The sequence below is a fragment of the Epinephelus fuscoguttatus genome, linkage group LG20, assembly GCF_011397635.1.
Source record: "Epinephelus fuscoguttatus linkage group LG20, E.fuscoguttatus.final_Chr_v1".
NCBI lineage: Eukaryota > Metazoa > Chordata > Actinopteri > Perciformes > Serranidae > Epinephelus > Epinephelus fuscoguttatus.
The window spans coordinates 18,045,431-18,064,811 of NC_064771.1; the positions used below are offsets into that span (position 1 = coordinate 18,045,431).

General features: G+C 39.2%; 2 protein-coding genes across 5 annotated transcripts; one reads left to right on the forward strand and one right to left on the reverse strand.

Moving 5' to 3' along the window:
- Positions 1-75: 75 nt before the first annotated feature.
- LOC125880802 (receptor-type tyrosine-protein phosphatase H-like) lies at positions 76-14,518 on the reverse strand. Of its 3 annotated transcripts, XM_049563543.1 has the most exons (24): positions 14,066-14,517; positions 12,884-13,030; positions 12,688-12,823; positions 12,287-12,553; positions 11,885-12,139; positions 11,398-11,655; positions 9,567-9,836; positions 9,167-9,421; positions 8,758-9,012; positions 8,286-8,543; positions 6,993-7,247; positions 6,457-6,714; positions 6,057-6,287; positions 5,016-5,279; positions 4,741-4,834; positions 4,600-4,650; positions 4,290-4,371; positions 4,026-4,116; positions 3,825-3,901; positions 2,777-2,911; positions 2,369-2,491; positions 2,096-2,256; positions 1,707-1,842; positions 76-575 (listed from the first exon to the last, which is right to left on the reverse strand). In XM_049563543.1, the coding sequence occupies exons 1-24, from the start codon at positions 14,132-14,134 to the stop codon at positions 435-437; spliced, it is 4,269 nt and encodes a 1,422-aa protein (XP_049419500.1). In that variant the 5' UTR covers positions 14,135-14,517; the 3' UTR covers positions 76-434. The 3 variants fall into 3 exon arrangements, with proteins under 3 accessions (XP_049419500.1, XP_049419499.1, XP_049419498.1); XM_049563542.1 differs by having other exon boundaries at positions 4,600-4,647; positions 12,688-13,030; positions 14,066-14,518; XM_049563541.1 differs by having other exon boundaries at positions 12,688-13,030.
- A 1,783-nt stretch (positions 14,519-16,301) lies between these two features.
- zgc:56095 (Ferritin, lower subunit-like) lies at positions 16,302-18,853 on the forward strand. Of its 2 annotated transcripts, none has more exons than XM_049563590.1 (5): positions 16,302-16,435; positions 17,139-17,242; positions 17,637-17,783; positions 17,870-17,995; positions 18,250-18,853. In XM_049563590.1, the coding sequence occupies exons 2-5, from the start codon at positions 17,141-17,143 to the stop codon at positions 18,397-18,399; spliced, it is 525 nt and encodes a 174-aa protein (XP_049419547.1). In that variant the 5' UTR covers positions 16,302-16,435; positions 17,139-17,140; the 3' UTR covers positions 18,400-18,853. The 2 variants fall into 2 exon arrangements, with proteins under 2 accessions (XP_049419547.1, XP_049419548.1); XM_049563591.1 differs by lacking the exon at positions 16,302-16,435 and adding an exon at positions 16,845-16,989.
- The last annotated feature ends 528 nt before the right edge of the window (positions 18,854-19,381 follow it).

Consider the following 19,381-nt stretch of genomic DNA (forward strand, 5'->3'; position numbering starts at 1 on the left):
CTATAATGCTAAAGTTTGACACTAATATGTAAATGTGACAGCGAACTGGGTTTTTCATAAAAACACATTCAGGTATTTTTGTTAATAAAAAATAGTTTATTTCTTGTACAAATAGAAAATCATTCTTTTCTGCCTACATTTCTTTTTCTTAATAAACTTAATTTGAAAACATTCTGCGGTCATCTGTTCCCTCACATGATATAAGATTAACAAGAATACACATTTGGTAGATACGAGAGACAAAAGAATGTACAAGTTAAATAAAATCTGGAGTGTTAGAATACATATATAATATTTGTAATACATGTACAGTGAATATATACGACTTCAATGTATTACGTATTTACAGTTTATAACAAAATATAGCATGTAGACATTAAGATTAGTTTGTCATTAAGTGCTTAAAGGACTGACTTGAGTGCTGCCAGTCTTCTTTAGGCATTTGCACTATGAAACTCCCGCAGCGCAGTGGCGTTGGCGTATATCATGTCCGCGTTCTCGTATATGTTCTCCTCTGTCTTCTCACGTGGCTGCAGACTGTCCATGATGCATTGGTGCAGGAACACATACTGGGACTGAGAATAGATAGACCAAAAATGTGCTGGTCATTTAAAAAGCAGAACCTTGGTTTTAGAGCGTTGGTGTTCACTTCCTTGTAGATTTTTTACAAGCCTCAAAGTTTCCTAATAATGTAGGTCAAGCTTTTGGGTTTTGGGCGTATTATAAGCAGGGTTCTCACAGTCATGAAAGTCCCGGAAGAGACTGTTTTACCAATTTTAAATCAAAAGCTGCATTGCATGACCCTTTAAATGTCACTAGTTTAACGTCATACGTAGACTAGACTGGCACAGTGTCGTTGCCAAGGCAGCACTCCCTGTTGGGGTGAAAACAAGCTGTCACATCAAGAGAGCAACAGGAAAAGGCTTTAACGCTGAGATCTGAGGCACTTCAGATGTGTGAATATTCACTGTCAGTGTGGTTAATCACTAAATGACGCTGGTGACAGTTACTACTGATGGACAGCTAATGTTGGCCTGAGTGGTATAGTATAGCAGCATCACACTGTCGTCTCCGACTGAATCTCAGAATAATTCAGTTAGCTGTTAACAGTTTGGTTATTAGCAGACAGCACTTAGCCAATCCATACCTGGTGATTCAAATACACATGTTTGATTAAAGCACTAGGGATTGGACATCTGTGCATGAAATACCCGGTCGTGTGTTGGTTCAGAGATCCACTTGAAGAGGGGAAGACTGAAGGGGCATGACGGCAATCGACCTTCATTTATTAAGGTATCGCGTACACTCAGGTTCTACTAACGATTAATTTCATTGTCGACTAATCTGTTGATTATTTCTTCAATTAGTTGACTAATCATTTTCTCGAAAAATGTGTTAGAATGTTGAAAAATGCCAGCCTGTCTCTCCCAAACCACAAAATTGTGTCATCTAATGTCTTGTTTAGTAATCGAACACAGTGGATTAAGGCCTACATTAATGTGACTGTCTATTTTTTGGTAAATATTTTGACTTGTAAAAGTTTAAAAGGGAAAATATAAAACAAAATCTCAGACCCATACTTTCAGAAATAAATAACTACATGGTAATCTCACAAGCTTACACATTGGCCTTAAAATTTGAAGAGACCCAACCTCAAAGAGGAAGTGGTAGCTCAGGCTGAATTAACTTCACGCAATCAGTTTTACCTCTGTCTGCACCATGTACGGTCGGCTCAGTCTCATCTTGTACACGAAGCCTTTGATGCCCACTGCTCTTTGTTTAGCAAGCTGCTGAAGCAGCACATCCAGGGCTATGATGGTGCCTGTCCTCCCCACTCCAGCACTAAGGGAGAGAGACACAAGGAAGGGTAAGCAGTTAGTGTCCAGCTAGATTTCTTTCTTCCTCATTAGCACCTGCATACTCACAACTTTCATGAAAACTAAGCCAGTAAACAATTTAAAAGCTGGTGTTTTATTGAAAATTCAAATACATATACTATATATTGTGAGACATAATAGCTTGCCTTAGGTGGTTTTCATATCAAAGTGCCCAACAAATGGCGTAGGCTACTCTCCACACTTCACTGATTCTGTACCTGCAGTGAACCACAGTTGGCGCTCCAGTCTCTGCGCTCTCTATGTGCTGTCTCACCAGTCCTCTGAACTGGATCAGGACTTCTGTGCCCTGTGGGACTCCGTGGTCAGGCCAGGCGGTGAAGTGAAAATGTTTCACTGTGCGCTCCTCCGAGGTGTTCCTCTGTACAGATGATTTACACAGAGGAATTTGAATACTAAACATCTATGTCTTGAAATATAATAACACCCAATCTATACTGTTACACTATAAACATTTTAGAGGTGTTACGTACTTGTTTCACCCTAAATTCCCTCAGTGTCCAGTTGGGCTCCTGCTGCTCAGAGCTGACAGTGACCAACAGCTCTCCGTAAGGGCAGGGCTGACTGTCTGCAGGCCAGTATCGTTCACACTTAATCTAGGAAAAAGAAATATACATTAAAAAAAATTAGGTCAATGACGTTTTTTTATGTCATTGTAGCAGTAAGCATCAATGAACATTAGTTCTAGATCTATATCAGTTCTTTATGGTGACTGAAAAACCCACAATAATAATTGTGTGCAGAACAGGGCGTGTAAACTCTCACCATTTGGTAACAAGTAGTTATTAAGAGCAAATGACTCACAATGGATCACTGATTCTAGTTTTCACTTCCCTTAAAATCTGACAATCAAACAATTTCAGATCTTCCCAATGACTCACCCGTCCGTTCTCCGTGCAGTTGGTTACCATAACAATGCCTTTTACTCTTTGCTCCCAGATCATCCTCCAGAAATCATCGACTGTGGCGGGCAGAGGACCCTGAGTGGCGATGAATTCTCTGTTGCTGTTGTAGCCCTGAGAAGCAATCGTCAAAGTTAACATGAGCACTTGACTCACTAGTTTGTTCATGTCCTGCATCACCATGAGCAGATTATGAGACAATGGGCCCCTGAGCACAGCTATTCAAACCTGTCATCATTATGTGTCTCTTAGAGTTCATTTTGTATCTCCTTGTCATCATTGAGGTCATTTTAGATTTCTATTAGTCATTTTGTATCTCTTTGTTGTAATTTTATGTCTCTTTGAGGTCATTTTCTGTCTCTTTGTAGTCATTTTGTGTCTCTGAGGTCATTTTCTGTCTCTTTGTAGTCATTTTGTGTCTCTGAGGTTATTTTCTGTCTCTTTGTAGTCATTTTGTGTGTCTTAGTGGTAATTTTGTTTCTCTTTGTAGTCATTTTGTTTCTTTGAGGTCATTGTCTGTCTCCTTGTCATCATTGAGGTCATTTTAGGTTTCTATTAGTCATTTTGTATCTCTTTGTAGTTATTGTATGTCTCTTTGTAGTCATTTTGTGTCTCTTTGTAGTCATTTTGTGTCTCTTCAAGGTTGTTTTCTGTCTCCTCGTCATCATTTTCTGTCTCTTTGAGGTCATTTTAGGTTTCAATTAGTCATTTTGTATGTCTTCAAGGTCATTTGTGTCTTTGTGGTTGTATTGCCCCTTTTGTAGTTGTTTTGTGTCTTTTTGTTTTTTACATCACTTAGTCATTTTGAGTCTCTGGTCAGTACCTTTTAATTTAAGTTACATTTTACAGTTCAGTAATCCATCCATGTACGTTGCTCGGTATGAAATAATACATTTTCTGCTCATGAAATCACACACAGTCAACATAACATGTACATGCGCAGATGTTTCAGCAATCATTTACCAAAGATAATTAATGGCTCAGGCTTATGAAATCTGCCCTTTGACCATTATTGAGTAAGACTTACTGGCATGTAACTGGCATTAATGTAGTCAGAGGTTCCATTGTGACTGGATGAAGTTAGTTTGACCCGACACCAGTCATCTAGGACGAGAAAACGAAGATAGTTAACACTGCAATGCACCACAACAAAGTTGACATAACCTGGAACAAGTCCACGAATCAGGACAATTTCACAAATCTTTATTGCTCAAATGGACAGGCTTACATGGCTGGACATTGTTGAAACGATTCCTCGCTTTGTTCTCAGGTAGACCCGCTGCCTTACGTGTTTGCTCTGTGCCCACAGGCGCAAGGCTCTGCATGGAAGTTGGCAGATGACACGGCATGCAATTTAGACAAAGGTCAATGGAAAGCAAGTGAAATGATAACACAACTATGCATGCACGGTTTTACGGTCATTCAAAAAAAAAAAAAAAAATAGGAAGACACAGAAGAGGAAGAACAAAATACAATTCACTTTGTTACGTACATCATATTCCTGGGTAAAACCTCTGTTCTCATCTGCACTTAACTGGGCGAAGTGGTCTGGGAACTTTGCCACAGAAATTGCTCTGACAAAAAAAGGTAGAAGAGAGTAGTAGAGTAGTTCTTGTCACATCGTAATGACGTAAAACAATTGACGTACATAAATACTACAGGATAACGATTAACATTAAGCAGTAATCAGCAGAGTACAGTATATTTTTTTCATAGGTGTTTAAATTACTGATTATTTTGTAATCATACAAAACCTAATTTTCTTTTAACGAAGATAATAACGAAGAAATGATGAAACGTACTTGCACTTTTTATCGGTTTGTCTGGAACCACCAATGAATGACTTTTTCCTGCTGTGTGAAAGAGGCAAAGAGGTCTCTGACTGAGTCTCACTGAGTACACAATAGTAGAAAATAAACTATAGTCACTGAGGCAGCACCAACCTGATTATATCTGGTCTTTTCAAAAAAATGAAGACAGCTAGACAGACCAGGATAGCAAAAAGCAGAACAGCAAATACTGACCCTGCAATGACTCCTACGGGGAGAAGAATCTGGATTGAATGCTTTGTAATATACAGTAGACACTCAACATAGTCGACACCGAAGCCAAACCACAAACAAGTCATGGAACGGATGACAAACAGCACAATAATAAGGAAAAAGTGAGAAAATATGGTATGGAATTTCTACAGTGTAATACAGTCACTTTGACTCACCCCTTGGATCAGTAGAACACTGAAAAACAAATGGTTCATAACTCCTCTCTAGCCCAGACAGTGAAGTTAGAGACACCTCATATGTTCTGGCAGGTAGGAATCCAGGGATTGTGAGTTGCCGTTGCCCATTATCAGCCACTATGTGACTACCCCCCGTCACATTCACCTCCACGTCAGTCCACACACCTTCAGGTTCATTCCAGACAATAAGGATAGAGTAGCCAGCTGCCCAGTTCTTGCAGTGAGCACTTAACATTGGAGGCTCTGAGTAAAACAAGTAGAAATATGCCGTTAAAATATTATCAAAAAACAAAATAAACTATTGCCCCATTTTGTCCCTAGAGACCTTGTTGAGAATACTGTAAATTATTTCCACTATTTCGTTTAAAATAGAAGTGAGCCCAATGCGAGTAAGGGTGCTTTCATTATGCTTCCTTGCATCCTCTCTCCTCCCGTGACCCAGGGTTCGCTCCCCCTCCGCAATCACGGAGGATCTTCCAATCGCTTAAATGCACCTCGAGGAAACAAGGAGCGACAAGGTTTCGGGAGAAGCTTAGAGTGAAGAAACACAAGTGCGTCCTACATGTCTCTCTCATATCGCAAGGAAGAGATGCCAGTGAGGGAAGTGGGGAGACTCCGTTAGCGTAACGAAAGGCACCTTAAGAGTCATAAGACATGAGAGTGATTCACTTCCTCCAGGGTTGTCTCCTCAACTGTAGCTGACAAATATAGAATCGGTCTTTATCACAGCTAACAACCAAAATCTTTTTAGATGGAGGTCCCTGAAGCATCTAATCGACTGGGCGTCAGAGAGGTTGAGATCCTCTGCCTTAGATCATTGATCTGGTTTCGAGTACTCACAAAATAAATTACATGAATGTACTTAGCACTTCCCACCACCAGTATGGTTACAAATCTTTAAAATCTTTATTCTTGAAATCTAGATTGAGTAAGATCATGTTAGTACTTTATTTATACATTATTTCTTTGGAACTTTCTGACAAATATTCAGTTAATGTGGAAAGAAAGCTTTGTACTTACTGATTGTCAGCGTGTGGTTACACTGAGAAAAGGACATGGAATCTTTTTCATACACAAGAGACATGTTGTAGGTCGCGCCAGGGTAAAGATCTGTAAATGTCACATTGCTGCCTCCAGGGCTGACATGAATTTGTGATTGATTAGTGACTGTGGCATTCGAGAATAAGCCTTCGACCACTCCTTGGATTGATGAGTTCGTAACACGCCAGTTGACATTGGCACAGTCTATTGCTGAAAGAAATGTCAAAATAATTGTGTTAGCACATAATTCAATCAAAAAACAAGAATTGTCCAGAACTAGGACAATGTAAATTTACATGTGGGACAAAATTGTATTATTCATGTTGAATAGCATCCACTAATGACAGTGTTTGGAGAGTGTCAGAGAGAAGGTGTGTACTTGTTACTGTGAAGCCTTTGTACGCAGTGCTGTTGTGTCCAGAGAACTCTGTGATCACGCTGAAAGGATACGCTGTCCCAGGCTGGAGAGACGTGACTGAACGGGACACAACATCCGGGTCTTGATCTCGGAGACTTTGGGTAATTCCTCCATCAATTAGGAGAAAGTAGTTCCAGTCTTTATTCACATTCTGCCACGTCATTTTTATGCTGGTCACGGAGCGTTCAGTCACATTGACCAAAGGCACCATTGAGGGAACTGAAAAGATACACACACCCCGTATCGATGTGAATAAATTTGGGAATGACTTACAGATCTGGAGAGTGTCCTTGGATAAAATAGAGCAAAATGCTGTGTGTGTTTCAAAACATTCACCCTAAAGATCTACTCTGATAGGTTGCGTTTAATGTCAAGAGCATAAGTTCAGTGTCATTTTACTTAAATGATGGGAGGGACTATTTGTTAGAGGCTTGTGTATGATTTGCACATCATAAGCAAAATAGCTGGCTCCACTTTTATACTCACAGGTCACCTACCAGTAACAGCGCAAAACGAGAATCCAGTGCTGTTGACTTTCTCAAAGCGAGTGATGAGGGTGAAATTATATTTTGTCCCGGCATTAAGTGAAGAGACCTCATAGGTAACTGATGCCTCTTGATTGACCTCAATGAAACTTCCATTGTTATCATATTGTAGGAAGTAAGTTGAGATGTCGTTTACCTTGTCCCACTTCAGAATTATACTACTCTCATTCTGTGTCACCACAGCTACGTTGTTAACGTTTGCTGGAGCTGGAAAAGGAGAGAGAACACACAGTTGTTTCATTTATGACCGACCTGTGAGATTTTTTTATTCGAAGTTAGTAGCATTATTTTTTTTTCTTTACTTAAAGCATGTTAGTAGAATAATTTGTTGTTAGTTTTTTATTTAAAGCATGTTAATAGCACAATTTGTTACTTTAAAAAAAAGCTTTCATTACATTCTGATATTTTCTCAAAAACAGTCCTATTGTTAATTGTCATTAATTATTGATAATTTTATGAAAACACATTTGTGTCACATTTGTTGAAATTGTCACTATATTCTATATTCTACTCTTCTTTCCTACTGCTTCTTGTTGTATTTACTAAAATTTACCACGCCGCACTCAAAAACAACCAATCAGAGCCAAGGAGTTTTTAACGCAGCTGTCAGTCACTGCTGGTTAACTTCAGTCAAACTGTCAGATATGAATTAAGATTCTATCACTGCATTTCTTCCCTCAGAACATATTTTAGTGTACAGTTTTGCTGTAAAATGAGAGGGTTTGTGACCTGGTCGCCATGTTGGAAACAGTCGACCAAAGTACCAAGCACCACACACTGGCTGGACCAGCTTTCTCATCTTACAGCTAAACAGTACACTAAAATATTTCAACACTGAAGGCTAGAAGTAGGTAATGCATTGATGGAATTTTGTATTCATATTTGATCAGCGCTGCCTAGTTTGACAGTTTGATTGCAGTTCACCAGCAGTGACTGACATGATTGACAGCTGCGTTAAAGACTCCTTGGCTCTGATTGGTCATTTCTGTTCACATGCGGTAATTCCATTAGAGGAGATAGAAGGCAAAAGAGTAGGCAGAGGTAAATCAATTTTTTCACAGATTATCTAGTGCTGTGAGAATATGGAGACAATTTCGGCAAATATAAAACAAGTTATTTTTTATTAAAGTTATAAACTGTAGCTTTAAGCGAGCAACAGCCATCTGTTATTAACAATTAAAAATTAAGCTATCATTAGAGCTCCGGCTGTTGTTGTAGGCCTACATCAGTGGTAAAACATCTTACCAGTGACTGCAGAGTGATATACTCCACTGCTTCTGACATTTTCGAACACAGTGAAGAGAATGAAATTGTATTTAGTCCCACTTGTGAGCCCTGAGACTGCGTGTGTCACGTTTTTTAGTCCCTCTAATGCAGTGATGTTTATAACCGTCTCATTGAACACAAGTGTATAGCTGAGGATGTCATTCACTTTTTCCCACTGCAGAGTTATACTGGTCTCATTTTGTCCAACTGCTTTTACCTCTTGTGTGTTACGTGGAGCTAGGATGTAAACAAACATGGAAAACAAGGAAATTTCACAAAATATGCTTTTTAAAAAATGGCAGGATGTCCTTAATATATAAACAAAAATATATACAAAAATATATAATCTACCACAATCAAAAATGTTACTGTTACTCAGAAACTTAAATTCAAACAAAAAAAAATGTCCTGGCTGTTGTTGTTGGCCTGTATCAGGAGAGAACCATCTTACCAGTGGGTGCACTGTAGTTTACTCCACTGCTTCTCACAGTTTCAAACAGACTGTAGAGGGTGAAGTGATATTTCGTCCCACTTTTGAGCTCTGTGACTGCGTGTTTCACTTGAAGTCCCGCTGAAGCAGCAACATTAATCTCCATTTTATTGAACACAAGTGTATAGCTGAGGACTTTCTTCACTTGTTTCCATTGCAGTGTTATGCTGGTCTCATTTTGTTCAACTGATTCAAACTTTTCTGTGTTACGAGGTGCTAGGATGTAAAAAGACATGGACAAAAAGCTATTACACAACGACTATGTGTTATTGAAAAACTTAAAATTAAAAATTTTTAAAAAATTCAAATCAAAACTTCACAGAGCTTCAGGCTCTTGTTATATAGTCCTATGAGAGGAAAATTCACTTACCAGTAAATGCAATTGTGTTTATTCCGCTGCTTCTGGCATTTTCAAACACAGTAAAGAGAGTGAAGATGTATCTCCTCATGCTTTCAAGGTCTGAGACTGTGTATGTCATTGGATCTTCCTCTGATACAGTGATGTTTATCATCGTTTCATTGAACTCAAGTGTATAGTTGAGGACACCGTTCACTTTTTCCCACTGGAGGGTTATACTGGTCTCATTTTGTCCAACCGCTTTGAACTGTTTTGCATTAAGGGGAGCTAGGGTGTAAAGAGACATTTATCTTCATAAATAAAGTTTTGTTTTGTTCAAATGACTAAGACAAAGCTGTGTGGAAATGGTAATTACAAGTACAATTAAATTCAGCACTGTAATTTAATTCAATCCAAATGTAAGATCACCTACCAGTGACAGCGTCAAATCTGTGTCCAGTACTGTTGACTCCCTGAAACTGAGTGATGAGAGTGAAATGATACATAGTCCCAGCAGTGAGCGAAGAGACCACATGTGTAACTGATGACCCTCCCACTGGTGCAGGGATAGGGTCCACCTCAAGATGACCTTCTTTATGATATTGTAGGAGGTATGTTGAGTTGTCGTTAACCTTGTCCCACACCAGAGTTATACTGCTCTCATTTCGTGTCAACAAATTCACGTACGGCACATTTTTAGGAGCTGAAAAGACAAAGAATTGACGGTTACAGTAAAGAAAAAGAGTTTGGTGTGAGACTTTCACCACATTAGACATCACAATTTGCCTTCACACAGCCTGCAAGTGACATCTCATGTCTATCTCTCCCTTGCTCCATTCAGTACCAACGACAGTGGTTTGGGATGGGTGCACCAAAAAATGACATGGCAGTGTTCCAAGTAAGTTATTAGTAACTTACAAGAAAACTGCGTGCAATAGTCCACGTTCCACCTTCTTTTTCCCTCCGTTACTCTCCTTTTTTCTCAAACACACATGCCTTGGAGAGCATTCCTAGTCTCTGTCTGTGTCACAAGTGTCGGTTAATGCAGGGGGTGGCAACATGAAAACTATGACGGGACAAATTAAATTTAATATTTATTTCATACTACTACTACTAATAGTAATAATAGCCTAACTAAAAAAAAAAATAGCCTAAATTAAACAAGCCAAAAATCATCTTGACATTGGCAAAGGAATTGGCTACATTGGCAACTGGTACAACTATAAAGAAAATTAGACTGTAGTGACCAGCGTGTCCACAATACAGAAATTGTATATATTTTTTAAATAAGGGTGCTTTCAGACCTAGAGTTGTCTTGCTTTGGTCTGAATCAGGGACTAATTTTGTTACAAAGTTGGATAATTGCCTAGAGTTGGTTCGTATTCTCATGGCAGCATTTACAAGTGGACCAGATAAAATGCCTTGTGCGAGAAAGCTGCTCTTGATTGGTCAGAATACAGGAAGTAAACAAAACAACACTTTCTAATGTCATAAAGGAGGCACAGCTACACAGGTTAATTTTAGCGCTGGTCATTGTGTACTATATTGCTGTCATTGTTCATTTTAGTCAAACCATACAGTTTGAAAACGAGGCGCGGCTCCAACTAGAAAACAATGTTTTGATGCATTGGATGTGCTGAATGTGCATATTAAGGCAGTACAGGAGGAGGTGCACATTAATAATCCTCCAGGACTGTAACATGCTCATGTTTAACCCAAACAAAGTGTCATGTGACTGCAGTTGGTTCGGATCTAGTTTGGAACACGTTTATTTGTAACAGAACTGAGACCAATTCTTTCAGAAGGTCTCAGTCCAGGTGTTTTGGTGCGCACCCAAGAGTGATTGCTGTGTTCACTTAGGGGGGCAAACAAACTTAAGTTCAATTGAGCCAAACCAAACAGGGCAGGTGTGAAAGCACCCTTAGATTGCAATGTGTGTGTGTGTGTGTGTGTGTGTGTGTGTGCTGGGGGGTGGGGCACCACTAAGCAATTACACTTAGGGCACCTGAATGGCCAGCAGCGGCGCTGTCTGCGCTACAGCATGAGGAAATAAAGACATGTCACCAACCAAAGATAAAAGACAGTGGCACCACTTTAGTATGTGATCAGTTTGATTCAACTTATTCACAATTATTTTATAAGCACAGTCAAAAATTTTAAGTGAGCTAAAGCTCTCTATTATTAAGAAATGTTCCATTAGATATTGTTGCAGAACTCTGTCCTGACTCTTGCTGTTGGCCTGTATCAGGAGAAAACCATCTTACCAGTGGGTGCACTGTGTTTTACTCCACTGCTTCTGACAGTTTCAAACACACTGTAGAGCGTGAAGTCGTATTTAGTCCCACTTGTGAGCTCTGGGACTGTGTATTTTATTGGTTCCTCTTCTGTCGATGCAGAAATGTGTATCTCCTTTCCAGAATACACAAGTGTATAGTTGACCAAATCATTCACTCTTTTCCACTGCAGAGTTATATTGGTCTCACTTTGTTCAACTGATTCGAACCCTTCTGCATCAGGAGGTGCTAGAATGTAAAAAGACATTTATACTGTGAAACAATGTGATTTAAAAATGACAAGATATCCCTGATAAAAAGTTGTGGATATTAAAATAAAGTATTCTATGAGATACAATGAAAAATATCAGATTAGGGGAGCAACATCCCTCTGTCACCCCGAAACTTCACATTACGTCTTCACAGAGCTCTGTCCTGGCTCTTGAAATACAGCGATATGAGTGGAAAATTCACTTACCAGTAAATGCAATGATGTTTACTCCGCGGCTTGTGACATTTTCAAACACAGTGAAGAGAGTGAAGTTGTATCTTGTTGTATTTGTGAGGTCTGAGACTATGTGTGTCACTGGATCCTCCTCTGATGCAGGGATGTTTATCGTCTTGCCATTGAACACAAGTCTATAGTTGGAGACGTTGTTCACTTTTTCCCACTGTAGGGTTACTGTTGTCTCATTTTGGTTGACTGACTTGAACCCGTTTGCGTTAAGAGGAGCTAGGATGCAAAGAGAAGTTCATGCTCGTAAATATACAGTAATCATGTCTCTATATTATCTATTGCAAGTTGTGTTTTGCTCAACGGGGAAACTGGCAATTACGGGCACAATTAAACACAGTTTGATTCCATATTAAGACCACCTACCAGTGACAGCCTGAAATTTGTATCCAGTACTGTTGCCTCCCTCAGATGAAGTGAAGAGAGTGAAATCATATTCTATTCCAGCAGTAAGCGAACAGACCACATGTGTAACTGATGGCCCTGCTTCTAATGCATTGATAGGAACCACCTTGAGACCCTTGTTATCATACTTTAGGAAGTATGTTAGTATGTTGTCAACCTTGTCCCACACCAGAGTTATACTGCTCTCATTTTGTGACGACACCCGCACATCCTTGACATTGTCAGGAGCTGAAAAAAAAAAGAGTTAGTTTAAAGATAAGCGTTCAGACTTGCACCACATCAGACATCATACCTGGCCTTGCATAAGTCTGTGCTATGGGGAAAAGATAAAGAAAAGATAGAGGACAGGGACTCAAACTCACGTGGTTTTGTTGTTGGAGGGGTTGTCGTTGTAGTCGTTGGCGGTGCTGTCGTCGTTGTGGCTTCTGTTGTGCTAGTCACTGTTGTTGAAAGCGTTGTGCTTGGCGTTGATGTTTGTGTTGGTGATGATGCTGGTGTTGATGCTGGTGATGATGCTGGTGTTGATGCTGGTGTTGATGCTGGTGTTGATGCCGGTGATGATGCTGGTGTTGATGCTGGTGATGATGCTGGTGTTGATGCTGGTGATGATGCTGGTGTTGATGCTGGTGTTGATGCCGGTGATGATGCTGGTGTTGATGCTGGTGTTGATACTGGTGCTGGTGTAGCATTGGAGTCAGTGACAACCTAAAAACAGAATAGGAATTGTTCATGCAGGATGAATGACCCAAAAAAATATGTAATTTCATAGTGGGGAGATTTTTCTCATCCAAAAGGGAGGGGCAAAGGAGAGACCGTCAAGCCTCTTGAGGCCAACTTCTGATTTGTGATACTGGGCTATATTGGTTAAGAAGTGTTCATGTAACTATGGACTCTACACAGCTGAGAGAAATCTAATGCAACCTCTGAGAATCCCAAAGCAATGTAATTTCAGCTACTATAATGTATCTAACACACTGTGAACACTAGAGGTGTTCTACTTTACTTAGTACACAATCTTTTCTCAGAGAAAAGCTCAAAAACGTGGATAATCTACATACAACTTCAGACAAATATGATGTTGCTGTGCAGGAAACTGAAGGAAACATCTGAGATCTTCAAATGCAAATTATGGCCAGGAAACTGTAGCATTTTGTACTCTGCCCTTACATCTCAAGTGCAACAACACTGCAAAAAATGTTACTAAAAAAAGCTGACTCAGAAAACATTTCTTTTAATGGCAACTTCCTTTCATGATATGCATATATTTGTGCACAGCAGTCAAATATCTTCCATGGGCTACATTTATGTTTTAGGTATAACGGTATCCAGTTACATCACCTACTCTGAAATAAACAATAAACAAGATATCAAATGTTGATGGTAGTGTGCAGCTCCCTTCATGTTTTACATTACGTTATTTCCTCATTGATGCTTTTGTTTCTCTGAGGAAGTTAGCGAGAATCAACTACTGCAGCCGGGAAAGAATGAATTCATTATTTCACCATCTGAAAAAGTCCATCATTCTCATATTGTGCAAGTCTTTTTGTTTTCCTGTGCATACTGATATTTCAGAAAACAGAATGCCACTGTCTAAACTTGGTTATGATTCATACTATGCATTTAACCATCAATGTGGTTTTAACACTTTTCTTCTGTTGAGGGTAACCTCCTTTTGAATAGGTAGATGATCTGATCACTATCAGAGCGGAAAGGTAAAAGAAAGAAAAAAGAAAAACTTACCAAAAGTAGACTCAGGAAGACGCACAGCCGAAAGTGGTCTGAGGTGACTTTGAAAGATAAAGGCTTCATCGTTATCACGGTTAATTAAGCTACACGCATACTATGAACTTGTTAAATTCCTTTGTTGTCCAAAGATAACCTTCAAGATTCTATTTTCAGTATACTTCCACGGGTGTGTTGACAAAAACAGCAACACTTAAGGTTGGCAAAGAATTTCTTCGTGTCTGAGGTAACGCAGTCCAATATTAACTTTATCCCACTGATGTTGTCTTTTAATTCTTAAGCATGTCCTCCCTCTGTAACCTCTGGTCCCCTCTCATATTGGCAAGTGACTACGTAAATAGCTGCTTCTCCTTTTTGGCCTTGAACAACCACAGAGACCTTTGCCCCGCCTGTTACTTCCTTATTAACGGTTATAATGTGCTACTTGTCAAAGGTAAGTCAATCAAGTACATTTGCCTGTTTTACATGATTGGCAGTGGTAATGTCTTTATAGCTGCTGTTTGTCTGACATGACCAGTTTCATGTTTGTGACCGCCTGTGTATCTTTATGATGTGCAAATAAAAGATGACACCTTTTCTCATAAACCCAGGCAAAACTTTTTAAATGCTGCTCAATATAAATGATATTAATTTGTTTTCCAACTCTTATTATTGTAATTATATTTTTATATAGTTTATATATATATATATATATATATATATATTATAAAAAATCATTGACAAGGATCTTCAGTCTGACTGGTTTCACACAACAGTAGATTTCCTTTTGGTTTCTCTGCACTGTCTCGCAAGGCAGTGATATTTATAGCTTCCCTGTGGTTGACATAAGGAACTGCGAAAAAACATCTCTAACACACGTTTAACAGAAGATGAAGTCATGACAGCGTTTATGGTGTCAAATGGTGGTGCAGCCGTCAATAAAAATGCTGCTGTATCAAAGAAAACGTTGTCTGACGTTGACAACTGGGGAAACATGAGGAGGAAGTAACCTTTATAAATGATAATTTTCTTCATATTTAGGTACTACATGATATCCCACTGGAACATAATAACTGTGAGCTTCCTTATTAGATATAGAGCATAAGTAGCGCTTGTATTGAAAATCATTTACAGTCAACATTTATGCAAACCTAATGTATTTTATGATATATGGCCCCTGTCTGCATGATTTTTCATGATATTTAAAGATTATTTTCAGTCTAAAGTTATTGAAAAGTGCAGTTCATCAAGTTTTCACAAAAAGAATTACAACAATTTTGAATGACAATAAATAAATAAATAAATAAATAAATAAAACCTGTAGCTCTAACATGACTAAATTTTGCAATAGTGTGGCACATTGGTCAATAGGTTTCTCAAATTACTTTCGCTTTTAACTGAAACCTTTCTACAGGCTACTATAGTACTAGTACAGAAAAAAATAACTTTGCAGTACACGTGCAAATATAGAGAAAAATGTCATCGCAAATATAAGATGATTTTGAAGAGAGAAAGGCCCAAAACCTTAGTGCAATACAAAACCATACAACTGAATGGTTATTTGAAGCACTATTGGATTCCCAGACTATCTAAAGTCTTGCTCTTACCCGGGCTGGTAGTATGTGAGGTCATTCTGTGCACCATATGTATCCTACTTAGCATTGCTATGAGCTCAACACATAATACGTTGCACTTTAAATCAGTCCTTTTCTCTTAGACTGATGGTGAGAAGCTCAACCATGACTTTGATCTCAACTGTTTCAGTTCCCTCCTGTCTGGTCCACCTTCCCAGATCCTCATTAAATTGCAGCATGCACATACCGCAACACTTGTCTCCAATTATCAACCCACACCTGCCACTACACTACTCCAGGATATCCACTGGCCTCCTGTCCACCACAGGACATTATACCCTGCCCTCTCCTCACATTTATCCACTGGCTTTTGATGCAATTAGTCATGTGTGTATGCTGATATACTTAATCGGGATCTATGTTATCATCGTCACTCATAACTTCATTATTGTCTTGACTGATCACTGTGCAGCTCTTTGTTTTTTGTATAGAAATTTGTCATTTTAAAGTACTATGGCCCTATTTATTCTAACTATTAAAACATTAGCTGATATAACACTGGGTTGTCTGTGCAATTTGTTTAGGTAAAACTGAACATACTGTTGAAGACTCTCACATTGTCTGACACATGCAATGCGTCCCCAACACAGCAGGTGGCAGTAGAGATGCGCGGTGAGCATGAACACACAAGCGAGCTAGCATAACTGGCTAACGTTAGCGGGGGGGGGGGTGTCTTGGTCTCTGTTGTTGTGTGAACAAGATAAAGTCAGCCACAGTTCTGGCGAAGAGGAGCAGCGACACGTTCACAGACCAAGTAAGTCACAAAAAGCGAATGTGGCATTAACATATAGTAGACTGCGCCAACTAAACGTTAGCCACAGTCAGGTTCAGCTAACATATCCGTGTGTTTACTGTCACTGGAAGCTAACCTAGCTAACGTTAGCTAACGCTTGTAACCTCAGCTAGCTGTCTGCGCTAACGTGTAGCGTTGGTAGCTATTTATTTTAAGTGCTTTCAACAAACGAACTGAAGTCGCAGCTTTTGACTTTTGTGGTAAAGTTAACGTCATCTGTACTTAAACTACTGTTATCTAATGTAACGGACGTTGGTCGACGTTCAGCTCACTACAATAGCTGACATGACATGCTAGCATTAGCCTAACTTTCATAACACCTGACCAGTAAAGTTACAGCCCCCTTGAACTCGCTGTATTTCATGACACAGGACGACTGGTGTTTTACTGGAGCCGTTAAACACCGGTTGCATAAAAGCTTGCCAGCAAAGGCGTGCAGGACTTTGATAAGCTCACTTCACAGGGCGAGTGAGCAAAACACTTTGTGAGCCAAGTTAGCTTGTTGAGAAAGCGAGGTAAGAAATAGTTCTTGATCGTATGCACTGTTTTGTGCTGTGAAACGGGACACCTATCTATTCGAAGTAAAGTAAAGTAAAGGCATTGTCTAATTTAGGGTTTGTTTGCCTTTCAGTCGTATTGATTGCATTATTTTTTTATCTTCTAGAAATGCAGTCTGTGGTGAAACAAAACCTCCACTCGGAGACTGAAGGAGACGTCAACAAACTCATCAACCTGAAGCTCAATGCATCCTACACTTTCCTTGCTTTGGTAGGATTTCTTTAAGAGTATCTTTAATCCACAGCAGTATAGTCCCTGTATGACTAGCCATATTTAATATGCAGTGTATTTAAATTCTGATATTGCATTGAAAAAAAAAAAACAGTATAAAATGTGGCGGTGGGGAAAAAATGAACACAGCATTGTACAGCAATATTTTTGTGTGGCAGTTGAAAAAAGGAAAGAAATCACACTATATTTTATCTCAATACTCATATAGCAGCATATTTAAAATCACAATAATATTGAATCGTGACTTAATCGTGTTGTGGATCCTCTGGTGATTCCCACCCCTAACAAATTGCCCTCTTTTCTAGGATTCTTCTTTCTTTTCACATGTCTGCACTGTGACCCCTAAATACTGTCTTTCTCTCGTCTCTTCAAGGGGATGTATTTTGACAGGGATGATATTGCCCTGCCAAAATTCTCCACTTTTTTCCTGGAGCGCTCGGTGAAAGAGAGGGAACAAGCTGAGAAGCTGCTGGAATATCAGAACATGAGAGGAGGTCGGATTTTGCTTCAGACCATTGCCGTAAGTCCACAATGTCCTTTTTAAGGGTTAAGATTATTATATTTATTGGTACACATGTTTATGAAAGTATCAACTTTCTGTTTTAGAAACCAAGTAGAGAGGATTGGAGAGGTGGTTTGGATGCAATGTCCTTTTCCCTGGACTACCAGAAGTCCTTGAACACATGTATCCTCGATGTGCACCGCAGAGCTGGTGTCCACTCCGACCCTCATGTAAGTCTGGCACTGTTAGATAGCTATAACTGCTACTTGTTATCAGGTTACTGTTCAGTTGTGAGATAGCTAAATATGGGAAAAACAGCCCTACCGTTGCACATTGAAAAACACGTTCAAGATTAAGCTAAAACAATATGTAAGATTTTAGGATGTTCAGTCTATTTAATAAAACTGTCCTAATTTATTATCTATTTGACCATCTTTTTTTTAGCATTGTTTTACATCTCACTCGCTATTATCTTCCTTTGTAGATGTGTGACTTCCTGGAGCAGCACTTCCTTACCGACAGCCATGAGACCATCAAGAAGCTGGGTGATTACGTTGGCAGTCTGACCCGCATCACTGCGTCCGAGACACACGGCCCAATGGGAGAATACCTCTTTGACAAGCACACTCTGTAAAGGTCACTCCAGTACAGTGAAATAAGCTCCACATTTCGAAAGATACATAGAGTCAAGAGGGCAGCAGTCCCTCACATGGTCATGGTGTATTCTTCTCCGTTTAGAAAGCTATACAATATTTTTAGAGTTTGTTACAAGCGTCTCGTGTCAATGGCAAAAAGAGACGTTCAAAGCAAAATAACAGAAAATACCTCAATTTTTTTCTTGAAAACCACACTCTGAAAAATAGCGTTCCCAATATGGTGCTAACACTACCATTTTCCTCAGCTGTTAAAATGAGGTATTTGTTCATTTAAACTCCGTTACATCATGTGTCATTCATTCCAGTGTGTCAAGAGGTTTTAACCTTCACAAATATTTTGTAAAAATGCATATTATTTTAAGTCAAATAGATAATCTGAGATTTGGAATATCATTGAAACTTTGAATAAAGCCAGATTATGCTGATGTGTAATTTTTGTTAGTCTCTTTTTGTTCATTTTACAACTAGTTCAACGGTATGTCCAAAACAGGTATTCATCTCATCTGTCATGCAGTCTTAAAAACACTTTATGTACTTACCTGCTGCCCTTATAGAACACTGTAAAGATAACAGTGGGACTTTGCTTAGTCACTGTTGGGTGGACGCTTAATGTTTAACATGAGGCTACCAGACAGCTTGTGGTTAAAAATGTCCATGCTGCTTTTTAGTAAATTACATGTTTCAGCCAAGATAAGATTCAGTTACAAAAGTGCGTCAACAGAGTGCATCACAGTGGTGCTCCCTTAGTATTTAAGTTGCAGTCTTGAGACACAGCACTACATCACACCCAAAATACTGAAGGAAAATAGTTAAAGGTATACTATGCAGCATTTTCCTAAAAAACAAGGTATAGAGTCTACAGAAGTAATCCCTCTAAATCATCATTTATCCACTACAAGTGTGTGGTGGTGTATTTTTCTGTGGAGACTCTGCCCTCCGCCTGTATTTTCTTATTTTCTG

Excerpts from the sequence above, each read along its gene's own strand:
- LOC125880802 (XM_049563541.1), bottom strand. The coding sequence starts at position 14,134 with ATGAAGCCTTTATCTTTCAAAGTCACCTCAGACCACTTTCGGCTGTGC. Across the intron at positions 8,544-8,757 it reads AAACTACAGTGCACCCACTG|CTCCACGTAACACACAAGAG; the intron begins GTAAGATGGTTC and ends TTTACATCCTAG. Across the intron at positions 3,902-4,025 it reads TTTCAACAATGTCCAGCCAT|ATGACTGGTGTCGGGTCAAA; the intron begins GTAAGCCTGTCC and ends TTCTCGTCCTAG.
- zgc:56095 (XM_049563590.1), top strand. The coding sequence starts at position 17,141 with ATGCAGTCTGTGGTGAAACAAAACCTCCACTCGGAGACTGAAGGAGAC. Across the intron at positions 17,243-17,636 it reads CCTACACTTTCCTTGCTTTG|GGGATGTATTTTGACAGGGA; the intron begins GTAGGATTTCTT and ends CGTCTCTTCAAG. Across the intron at positions 17,784-17,869 it reads TTTTGCTTCAGACCATTGCC|AAACCAAGTAGAGAGGATTG; the intron begins GTAAGTCCACAA and ends TTTCTGTTTTAG.